At 43.0% G+C, this 11,988-nt stretch overlaps 1 protein-coding gene across 6 annotated transcripts in view; it reads left to right on the top strand.

Moving 5' to 3' along the window:
* The first annotated feature begins 6,946 nt into the window (after nt 1-6,946).
* LOC147209976 (myelin transcription factor 1-like) overlaps nt 6,947-11,988 on the top strand; it is a 31,989-nt gene continuing 26,947 nt past the window's right edge. For 4 of the 6 annotated variants that reach the window (XM_086128838.1, XM_086129072.1, XM_086128995.1 and 1 more), the window contains exons 1-2: nt 6,949-7,301; nt 11,647-11,753. In XM_086128838.1, the coding sequence (XP_085984964.1) occupies nt 11,751-11,753 (3 nt within the window). In that variant the 5' untranslated portion in view covers nt 6,949-7,301; nt 11,647-11,750. Of the gene's footprint in view, nt 7,302-11,646; nt 11,754-11,988 lie in introns of all 6 variants that reach the window. The other 2 variants (XM_086128751.1, XM_086128922.1) reach the window with 2 other exon arrangements.

Raw genomic sequence — 11,988 nt, 5'->3', positions numbered from 1 at the left:
GTTGCGCAAGGAGGTCTCCAATTGTCACATGCATGACCAACTCCGTAATCCGCAATGGGAGATCATGCGGTTTAGCTGCAAAAGTCATGCATGAACCCCAGCGGGTCTATTTCTGACTCTGCAACCATGGCACACTTAGTTGTAGTGCGCTCAGAACACCCTGATTTTTATGCGAATGAAGGATGGTGTGAGGATTGGCAGGAAAAAGACTACTTCCATCCCGCAACAGTGCACAAAGGCGCGAACGTCCCGTTACGCCCAGATCTACCTGTGCAAAGTCTAGCTAAAAAAAAACAAAACAAGGAAGACTCCACCCATGCACACATGCAGTTTGAATCTGTGCTAGACTTGTGACTTTGCAGGGTGACAAGAGGTCATCTGGTCACAGCAGGAGGGTGGGCGCTACGACACCCGTCTGGACTGTGGCCTGAAAAGGTAGGGGTGCGAATGGGGGCTTATTTAGACTGCCCTGTGAAGCTGCTACATAGCTCCAGGCGTGGCCATGCAGATGAGGAGATCCAAGCTTTGGCATTAAAAACATAGAGACTTGTGTAACTGACAACACCCCCCAACACATCAAGGTACAGCGCGCAAGCCGAGGAACAGACGATGTAGGGGATTGGGGCCACATGATGCCTTTTGGCAGAGCTGACCCCATTCCACTTGTCACCCCCCATCCCCAACCCTCTCCACCTCCCCACAACCCCCAAAACTTCTCCCCAAGCTGTGATGGGATGGGGTAAGCAGGAAGGGGAGACGACAGGGAGGGGTGGGTCTCTTGAGATGATGGTCATCCTCAGTGGCATCCAGACCAAACTTTGTCTCTTGGCTTCCTCCCTCCTTTCCCTTTGAGTGTGTGCACACATGCCTGTTAAGGATTCATAAGTCCCTCCAAAGAGTGACGCAGTGTAATAAGTGAGTAATGAAGAGCCAGAGGCACTTTGAGCCTTTATTATGTTAAAAGGCAGCCATGCGAGGGAGCGCTTATTTTTACCCCACAGTTGATTCCACTAGCAAATGTGCTAACTTGGATAGATGTTCAAATGAAAAACAAAGTCCAAATCCATTGCCTGCGTCTAATGGGAGCTGACAGATATGGGCAAGATCATGCTGCACGGATGTTAGAGACGAGAGAGTCTGGTTGGGGGAAGGTGAAAGAAAGTGCATGTGTGTGTTGATGGGGGGGGCGGGGCTATCTGATCTTTAATATCCATCTGTACATGCGTGAGTGGGTGGGTGAGTATATGCAAGCGTCGAACAAAAAAGGCAACAAAGAAAAAGGCTTTGAAAAATAAAAACCTCTTTTACACGTTACAACTTAAGTTTTTTTTTTCCTGAAATCAAACAAACACACATACACTATATGTGACCCTCCATTGCCACTTGCACCTTAAAAGTTATTTCCATTTGTGATGTGAGCAATACTTGGGGAATAATTACAACGATGACTTGATCGCTGCACTTTTTATTCACCATATGCTATGATGCAATGTATTATGTAACTGTATAACTATATTAAACTGCACAGTGTGTTGTCTATGTTTGCTTTTTTTTTTTTTTAATCTGCTGTATGCAGCCAGGCCAGCATTGTGGGTTAGGACTAGAATTTTCTTGCCTTGATAAATAAAGGTGAAATAAATAAATAAATAGGTACAATGAAGATGTACTGAGATCTTCCCCTAATTAGCTTGCGCAGGTCAATTTTTTTCCTCAACAAGGACTTGTTTCCTTCTCTTGAGTGTGCCCGTGTGTGTATTTGCTTTAACTTTATTGTCATCGCCATCTCCAGGACAGCTGGAGGCTGTGTCAGAGTTCAGCTGCCTGCTCGAACAGAAGGGAGAATAAAGTGGATGGTGTGCGTGTGCGTGTGTGTGTGCGTGTGTGCGTGTGTGTGTGTGTGTGTGTGTTATGGGGTTGGTAGTCTATGCTATATGTGTATTCATTTGGGTGTTGTTGCGTATGGCCAAACTTGTAGACTGTGTGTACAGTTAGTAGGCTAATAACAGAGCCGTGGTCGGTAAGAATACTACACGTTGTCTACCATATATGTATATAAAAGTCACTTGCATGAGTGAAAAATGTCAGTGCTGCTTAATTAACAGTGCCTTATTTTTCTTTTTATTAATAAGCTCCCCAAAACATAATATAATAAGAAGTGAAATAATGATAGCTGTTTATGTTAACTTTTTAATGCCAATAAAGTGGGGTTCAAATGCAATTCTGTGGGTTTGGTTTACTTCATTTTACACTTTTATTGTGTTGGACACCACAGAGAAAACCAGATGACACAATCCAATTGAGTTGAGTTGAGTAAAGTGTTTAATTTATGATAAAAATGATCATCTATCAAGGGGGAATCAATGTAGACGATGGCTTATGCTGTATCAAATTTGTGTCGCGCACAACACAGAAAAGCAGAACAAAGTTCGGTTTTGTACTTTATGACTGTTTGCTTTATTTTGTATTGTTTAATTTCACTTAAGTGTGTTGTACTTGTGAGGTTGGTTTATCTTAGCTCATTTTGGCTTTTGTTTCATAACTGTTTTGGGGTTAGTTTTTTCCCCTTCTGTTTATTTTTGTACTTAATAACTGTGGTTTTAGTATAGTTTAGTTCATGTGTACAACTTCATAACTGTGGGTTCAGTTTAGTTTGGATTATTATTATTATTTTTAGTTCATAATTTATTTAAGGCTTACAGCTATTTCAAAGTTTTTTTTAAGTGACATTTGGTTTGGTATCATGGGCTGTACACTCTTATTTGAGTGTTATTTGTGATGACTCAGCATTAGTAAAGTTTTTTTTCTGTTTTAAAACTCTAATTTGTTTGTTCAATTACTTTTGCAATTGTGAGTACACTTCAAATGATGTTAATTTATATTTTGGATTGCAGTAAAAACGGAACTTTGCATAATCTTCATATAGTGAGTTGCTGCTTTTTCAGATACAGAACTAAGGATGCGGGTTGCCAAACAAATAACAGATTATAAATGCGCCTGCTTGGCTATAATCAAATGCAACTTTTCTAAACAAAGAGGTGAAAACAATCTTTTTTTTTTTTTTGTGAATGAATGGAGATGAAATGAAATGAAGAGGAGAAGTGTTAGGTGGTGTGTTGATGGCGGTATATCCCCCCCATTCCATCTTGGAGGGATGAGGATAATGGGAGCAAGCAATGGGAGAGCTCATTATCTGGCCGACCATCTGCTATTGGGAGGGAGGAACTGTCTGTCTGTCCCAGACACACACACACACACACACACACACACATTGTGAAAAGGCCGGCCCGGGAGTTAGAGTGAAAATGTTCCTCTAACTTACCCAAATTAGCTGTACATCTGCTATATGTGTGCTCCTTGTGGCCCAAAGAGTGGAGTCAAGGCACCCTGGGCAAAGTGCAACTTGCAAATTAATACAATACACAAAACAATATGGACATAAAATGTGAAGTTAATACTACATTATATTACATACAAAGATCTTGAGAGTGGAGTATACGCTTGATGCAAATATGATTATGTATACTGCCCTTTCCTCAACTTTTCACTGAAGTAATCTTCTTTTGAGAGTTTTTTTTTCTCCCTAAGTATAGCATGCTCATATATCAGCTGTAAAAAGTGAAAGCAAATGAGATGTCAGTCCCGGTTGTGTGTATTAATGCTTTTAAATCACATTGCTGAGGGAGCTTAGTGTGACTGTGAGAAGTTGTCGGCCACAGCAGATGCTCTTTGTTGCAGTGCGGGCTATTGTTGAAAGCTGAGACTTTAGGGGGGCGGGGGGGGGGGGGTGATGATGACGGCGATGATGATGATGGTGTGCTGGGGGTGTTACTCGGCCTTGGGCCAGCTCCCAGCAGTAGGAGAACACGGCGCCTCGCTATTGGCTCCCTGTAGCTGTCAATCCCCGTCTCCCCGTCTCCCCGTCTCCCCTCCCCCCCGGCCCGGCAAGTTGAAGTAAAGTTTGAGCAAGTTTGTGCTGCACTTGTAAAAAGTTGGAGGCGGCACTTGAAGCTCGCCACACACGACAGACAGACGCAATGGCTGCGAAGATGAAGCTGTGTCGCACTTTCCTTGGTTCGTATCAATAACTTGTTATTCACTTTAGCAGCAAACTTTACAAAGTCTTTGCGTGTAAAAGTAACTCATTAATTTGAATGGCGGTTGTCCATATTTGATGGTTTCGGTCAAATCTTCCCAGTGAACAGAACACGTCATTTTATGTTTTGTCCGAATGTTTTAAACAAGTGAGATGGTTTTATTTATTTATGTATTTATTTGTTTATGCATTTATTTTTAACACATGCCCGTGGTTGGAGGATTACAGTTTTGCATCAGCACGCCCCTGTAAAAAGTTTGGCGTCAACAAATGACAAAATCAGACATATAGTTTTCCAAATAAACTTCCCTCCGTCTACTTGTCTCTACGTGTCCAGACAAAAGAGTTGATCCCCCGAGGGGGACCTTGTGGCTGCGGTACCGTGGGGACAATGCCAAGCTGCGGGCTGATTACAAACTTTTTTTTGTTGTTGTTGCGTTAGTCTGTCGGCTTGTTCCATCTGTCGAGAGCCCTTCGGGGCCTCCCGGGTCCCAACCTTACTACTCAGTCAGCTGCTGCCCTATGTAATATTTATGCACAATATCACCACCATACAACTTCATTCAAAAGTGGTAGGAGGCCTCGGTGCCATCTGCACTCGCAGCTCTCATCTTATGAGTCGACATTCACTTGCCGCAAAGCAATGTCACGTTAAAGTTGTAGTGTTTTTTTTTTTTTGTCTTCTAATGTTGCCATCTAATAGTAAGACACTTGCTACTCAACTTCAGGTAACCATTAAAGGGCATAACATTGATTAAAATACTCAATTAGGAATTCAAAATTCTAACCCTGCTGTACTTTTCCCAGTTTCGTTTTTTTTTTAATGTAAACTGTAAAAGTAAATATACTTTTCATTCTGTGTATGTCTCTTATTTTGATTAAAATAAAACAATGTTCCAAAAACTTCAACATTTAATTTCAAATTGTCCCTTCAGGTGGATTTTTTTTATTTCCTAAATAGCTGGATTCATGCAATACAATTAACTTCCAAAGTTTTATTTAACTTTAATTGAAATACTAATACAATGTGCAAAGCGCAAGGTGGATTTTGGGAGGCAACAGTAATTTAATTTGGAACAACTTTAAAATATAAATTACAGACATTTATGAAAACAATCTTGGTTAGGAAAACAAAGCTAGCGGGGTGTTCACTCCAAAACAATGTGCTGAGTTGTTTTTCTTTATATCTTTGAGTTGAGAGGACAGCAGTTCTGCAAACTCTTATTTATTTGTCGTGAAGTGCCAGAAAGCCAGTTGTCACAACAGCAAAACATACAATGTCGAATGAATTGCCCGGTTTAAAATGTTATCAATTATTGACATTTTGAGTTCACCTAACTTTTTTCCTCCGGTCTATGTATGTTTTAATCTACGGTGTAACACGGGAGTTGAGCTGCTGTCAACGTATCATGAAATGAGTTGAAACAATGAAGTCGACTTTGAAATTAGCACCATATAGCGTTGTATATGGACATCAAGCCTATTGAAACACCAAATGAAGGAAAGACAAAAGCCTTTGTGGCCTCAACAATAAACTTGTGTAAGTGATTGTGCCGCTCTGAGAGCTGTCCAGGGTACTGATAATCACATGCAAAAACTCTGGAGCTCTCCACCAGCAAGTCTATTTTAAAGCGGGTACTGTCTTTTTCATGTATGTGCGGTCCTGACTTTGTCACTTTCTTACCGGGCCTAACTTTGCGCAGGGCCTCCTACCTTGTTCCTCTCAGCTGGATCAAGGCCCGGGATATTTCATAACCCCCTCACCATCATCCCCCACCCGCCTTGTTTATTCGATTGTCGCCCCTGTTGTGTGAGTCCCCTCTCCTACGCAAGCAGCCACAGTCTGAAATCATACTGATGCGATGCGCACGCCCGGTGATTGATTTCAGCTCCAATGCATAACAATGGGATTGCACAAAAAGAGCCTGCTGCAAGGAGATAAGAATTTAATAGAATTTCTGAAAGCTGAAGGTTGAGCTTTTTGAATATTCACTGCGTGCGTGGCGTGGAGACGGCAGATAAAGAATGGCATTTGTGGCGACTATTCTCAAATGGCTTGTAATGAATGGTTGTCATTTCCACTAATGGTTTCAAAACAGCAAAGCAAAAAAAGAAAGAGAGAGAAAAGCACAACAACATTTGGAAGTGACTTAAGATGGTCTCTTTGCTGCTAGGAGTTGGCATTTTTTCTCAGTGAATCTGGCAACAAATCTGTGACTGTGATGTCACTGCTTCAAACTTGAATCCAGCATGTTAACACGTGTCTATGAGCTATCTTCTGTTAGGCCTGAGACATTATATTTGAAATAAGGAATGCGAATGGTTAGTAACTCCATCACTGCTGAATCGTAGTAGGAAAACAAATACCCTTTGAATGAATTATTGGACTGTACCATTTTCAGGTAGGCGTAGGGAGGAGAAGGTTTCAATTATGGCTACAGCACCGAGAGTTGAGTGGTATGTCATACTCAAAGATGCTTCCTCTGACTGATGTCATTAAGGATGGCGGAAAACTTTTTGGCCTTTTCAATATATTCATCAGATTGAAATTCATTTTTCCTTGCTTGAAATCGGTAGCTTTATTGGCTCAGTTCATGCATGTGTTTAGGAGCGAGTGAGTGGGGGGAGAAAGTCAGCGAAAGGCGGGTGGGGTGGGGGGGGGGCGTGTTCAAGTACCAGAGAGTGTGTCATGAAGGGTGTGCGCGCAGTTTGTGTGTGTGTGGGGGGGGGGGGCATAGCGGAGACTGATAGGGGGTGGTCCTCAAGCCCTGCCCATGTGATGCTCGAGGTTTTACTACAGCTTCCGTGATGTCATGGCAAAGGGCGGAGGGAGGAGAATGGGGGGTGGGGGTGGAGGGGAGGAGGGGATACAATGGCTCATGAGGGAAAGGTAAGTCAATATTGGGTTTTTTTTTTCCCCTCGCTGACAAAGGCAAATGAAGCCATGTTTTTGCTTACAAACAAGTAACATCCCTCACGCCTCCATCCGAAGCCGTGAGCCGGTGCTGCGCGTGACCGCGGCCGCTCGCTTCCTCTCCATCATTACTTGCCACATCTGGACGTTTGGACCGGGATACAAAAAAAAAAAAAAATCATAATTTTTAAGACTATCACTCGGATGTTGTTGTTGTTGTCGTTTCAAGCGAACTTCTTCATCTCCAACTCTTAGAACACGGAGGCGGCAGCGACGCTAAATGACTGATTCCAGGTAATGAACTACCTTGGTGTTTTTAATGCGTGTATACTTTTGCATACTTAATTAATCAGTTCGTCGATCGTTCGCGGTTGTTTTTTTTCTTCCTCACGCGCTTGAATTGGAACTTCCTCACATTTAAATTGTAGGTCGGAAACTAAGTATGTTTTAATAACAGTATGCGGGACGCCCGCTACAACTATGGCGCGTCTATCCGCTTCTTGTGCTGTTGTTACTTCGCCAACGTGGTCGGTGTGTGTCTGCGTGTCAGTGTTTGAGTGCGTGTGCGTGCGTTTCACAAATAGTACTTGTCCTCTGCGAGTGCTCTTTTATGGAAGGGTGTCCTGTACTTGAGATGTATCCGCCACTCTGTCCTCTAGCTTCCGTTTACAATACGTTATATCGCCGCCACTCGGCGACTATATACCGGCCATATTTTTATACTAGCTGTATTTGTGTTGTTCGTGGTGCAAAGTGTGCAATCTGATGAGCGGAGTTTGCTGTCAAATCCGTGCTTTGGTTGCAATGCGAGAGATGGATGGATGGAACGTTTTTAACGAGGGAGCGGTTGGCCATTTGATCCTCTGCAGCGGAAAAAAAACAAACAAGCGATGCTCTTTTCAAATGTCAGCCGTCTTAAATGGCGTGCATCCCCGAAAAAGTCGAGTCTAGAAATAATCATCTCTGTTGGGGACACTGGCTGTAAATTCTGTGGTGATTTTTTTTTTTTTAAAAGGAGCGTGTTGTCGGATTCTCGACCCGCGGTGCGTAATGTGGACCTGTGTTGTGTTCCCCCCCAACACAATCCTCCCCTCCTTCTGCTTGCTTTCCTTACATGGCCACGTAATGTGTGTGTGTGTGTGTGTCTGGTTGTGTATGCGCGGAACTCGGTCTGTCAATGCACCTGCGTCCTAAGATGGAGGAAAGAGATGAGCGATGATGATGATGATGAGGATGATGACAGTGAAGAAGCGCACTATATGTGTCCTTCACTGTATAGGCGGCTGCACATTTGTTTCCATTTCCTATAAAAATACTTTAGAAAAAAAGTTTTGCCGTTATTTTGTGCTAATGGCTCAGCTTGGTCAAGGTTATAGCCGGGAGTGGTAATACTCACTTTAGTCCTGTCTTCAAAGTACAGCAACTTTATTGAGGCATTCAAAACCTGCAATGTCGCTGCAGGTCTTACAACGTGTCATGTGATGTTGTAGAGAAGATGACGCTTCCTTTTCAAATTCTGTTGAAAAATTGTCCACTGGAAGTGACTTTGATGTGATGCACCGCTGACAGATGTGATGAACATTTTTGTTTTTTGCTGTTGTTTTGTTTTGTTTTGTTTTCCTGTGAAATGTAGCCCAGTTTCAAAGGATTACAGAATTAGGTTATTGGTGCCTGATGTTGTCACTGGAGACTATCGAGCTTGCATGCAGCTCAGTTTGAGCTCACCTCTGTGTCTTTAGGTACCTTAATGGCAAACCTTTCAATTTATTAGGGACTGAATGGACTGTGGCGAGGACAGCAGGTGCCGGAGGAGAGAGTGTAATAAACATGTTGGAGGAGCAGCTGGGGCCAAATTGCACCCTCGTCATTCAAAGCCTATCAGAAATCTCAGCCGTACAAGCAAAGGTCAGGGTCCTGCAGGCTTTCAGTGGAGAGCAGGCATTTCAAATGACATGCTTGGAAATAATGAATTTCAAGCAAAATGAATTCTGACGACAAGAATGCAAAACGTACAATCTTGTGACACAGAACTGTGCAGTGGCAGTGCCACGCTTTTATGTGATAAGCAGCAGTGACACATTTGTTGTTCTTTAGATGCTGGGGTCAGGGTGGCCCTCAGGGGAGCTTCTCCAAAAGCTGTTACTTTACTCTCCTCCGTCGCTTTGCCTCTGTCCCATAACCGCCGGGACCAGGCATTTGTCCTGATACCAGCCTTTTCACGGCTCTCTTTACACGCCGTCTCACCTCCAGATTGCACTGAGCCCCTTAAAAACGGCAACAAAATTATTCAGATGTAACAACTACGCTCTCTTTTCTGTGTGATTTTTATCTTTTTACTCCTCCATAACTTTTGATTTGTGATTCTCTTTCTTCTTTGCCAACTCTAATCACATTGTATTGTGACTAAAGCCTTCTTTACGGGAGCAGGAGTGTACAGCTGGCTTGGCCCTGTGTGTACGCTTAATACCGTTACAGTCAGCCCACTCTGGTATTTAATCTAACTATGGATTTAGGGCTCTTTGCTCCGTTGTCCTAGTACAGTAAGCTGCAAGTAATGGTATTACCCTTGCATAAACTTTATTTTGAGGGAATATACAAAATTCTGCATTCCCAAAGATAATAATGTTGACACCGTGGACAAATATGACTTACTATAAATCATATTTTTCTTTGCACCGTGTGGCGTAATGCTGCACTGCATCATTGAAGTGTTTTGAATATTTTGTCCTCAATGTCAAAAGATAAAGAAACTAAAGTAGTGCACTACAAATACTGCTCCCGCAGCATGACACAACAAACAAACAAAAGTGAGCATTATTATCATGTTAAGAAATATTTGATGCGATTCGATGATGCAGTGTGCGCGTCTTGTGAGTGGATGCATTTGCAAATCCGCAATGAAAGGAATTGCCAGCTTTAAAATAAAGCATGTTTTCTGTCGGATCAGATTTCTTTTAATCCATTCACTGTGCATTAAAGCGTCCCTCGGATAATCTCACATCCTTTTGCTTCTAATTAAACAAACCAACCCCAGTGAGCAACTAATTGTCTGATCCACCTCCAAGTTTTGCAGTGAAATCATGAGATGTAAGTCTTTTTGGGTACACAGAAGAAGCTTAGGATCAAAGAATGTGTCTGTTTTTTTTTTTTTTGCTGCCTCTTAATGACTAAATGTAGAATTTGATAGAGGGAGATCAACGGTAGATCGCTCTAGGAGGAACATTTGCTCAGTACTCAACTCAGAGAACAGTGCCTTTTACCTGAGGCAAAAAAAAAAAAGTGTCCTAAAACGCTCTTATACATTTTGCATTTTGTAAGTGCTCGCTGTTCCTTGGCCTCTCAGCTAACAGTCCAGGACAAATGTTCACTTCACTTTACTTTCAAGGAAAGGGGGTGGGGGGGGGGGGGGGGGGGGAAGATCCTGAAGGAGATTGAAGTGTTTTCATGGATGTTTGCGTGTATGTCTGGAGACAGCTGAGACAGAGATGCAGGCCAACAGTATTGCTGTTGTCATCACTTTCATGTCGAGTGGGGGAGCAAAAGTTGATAAACAAGCATTTTGCAGAATGCTGGCTTGGCGTTGGTGAGTTTTGCACGTAATGGGCAAAGTTGGGATGAGAGGCGAAGTTTGGGGGTAAGAGGCTGCAGGAAGGGCATCGATTGGGGTTCAGGACCGCTCAGTCCTTCTCATCTTTTGCTTTTGGTTTGCATTCTCGTTGGAGTACAGCTTCATGAACCGGACAATAAGTAGCAGTCCACTCTTTTAAAACAAAGTGTGTGAACTCCAAATTACAAGGCAATAAACTTCACAATGTTTTTACATTTTAAAGTTGGATAATTCTACTAAATATTTCAAGTTTTACTTCTGTGAAAATTGTGTTTCCTGCATTTCACAACAAAGAAATAAGACTGAATTAGTACTTTTTTTCCAACTCAAATAACTGTATTAGCTCCCCAAAATACACGTTATGTCTTTTTTAGTGTTCATAGCGAGGTATAAGATTGACTGACCATAATATCCGTTCCCAGTTGTGTTTTGTCACAAAGCTGAGTCTTTTTAAACATACAAAGGTAGATTAGTGCATCTTCATTCAGTGCATCTGGCTTCACCTCACCTCCCTGTTGCAACAAACCATGACAACATCTGTTACAATAAGACCAATCTAGTGGGGATTTGGAATAGACTTAAAGTTTCTCTTGGGTGATCAGGGCAATGAAGTGAAGAGCTATTACCTTAATGAAAAAAAAGGGAGGAGGGGGAAAAAAAAGAAGCTTGATTTATGGATGACTCATTATTTACTGACCATTCATCCCTGGCATCCTCGCCTCCCCCTCTTTCCCCATTTTCTTCTACACGTGCCCCGAAAAGCTCGATAAAAATGCGCAAATTTGATTGATTCTATTAGTAGACTGACAGAGACCCCAGCTGGCGCACTTAAACATGTACGTGTGTGAGTGTGTGTACGTGCGTGTTGTTCCTTAGAGACAGGGTCGTGTGTACTCCAAGCCTGAGTACCATCAACCCGTCCCCTTAACCTTGTATTTTTTGACCACACCCCTCCTCAAACCACTGCGCATTCACTGGTACAGACCATGTAAAATGTCTCTCGTCTCGCCCCCCCCCCCCCCCCCCGACTAGAAAATGAATTTCACGGCGAGCTGGTGAACCAGCGGTGGACACGAGGCGAAAGGACCAGCGGCCGCTGTCAGGCCTCCCTGAGACTGCAGAGCCGTCGACCAATCATGGTGAGTGACAAGCCCCGCCCCCCACCGCAAACACCCACCACCGCGAAGAGTTACCCGCACACTCCACCAACCACTTCATTCTGCTTCCTGGGCATTTCCTAACTCAGCAGGGACATCAAGAAAAGGGGGGAGGATGAAACGTAAGAAGGAGAGGGTGCGCTTCGGCTGAGGGAGGGGGTCAGATGATGGCAGGTGGAAAACATAATCAAACAGCACATCAAATGTCCTGCTCGGC

Source organism: Hippocampus guttulatus, chromosome 1 (genome assembly GCF_054856545.1).
Source record: "Hippocampus guttulatus isolate MCC_2025c chromosome 1, RoL_Hgut_1.0, whole genome shotgun sequence".
In the NCBI taxonomy this organism is placed as follows: Eukaryota; Metazoa; Chordata; class Actinopteri; order Syngnathiformes; family Syngnathidae; genus Hippocampus; species Hippocampus guttulatus.
Note: the sequence above shows the minus strand (reverse complement) of the source record. Positions and strands in the feature narration are given on the sequence as shown.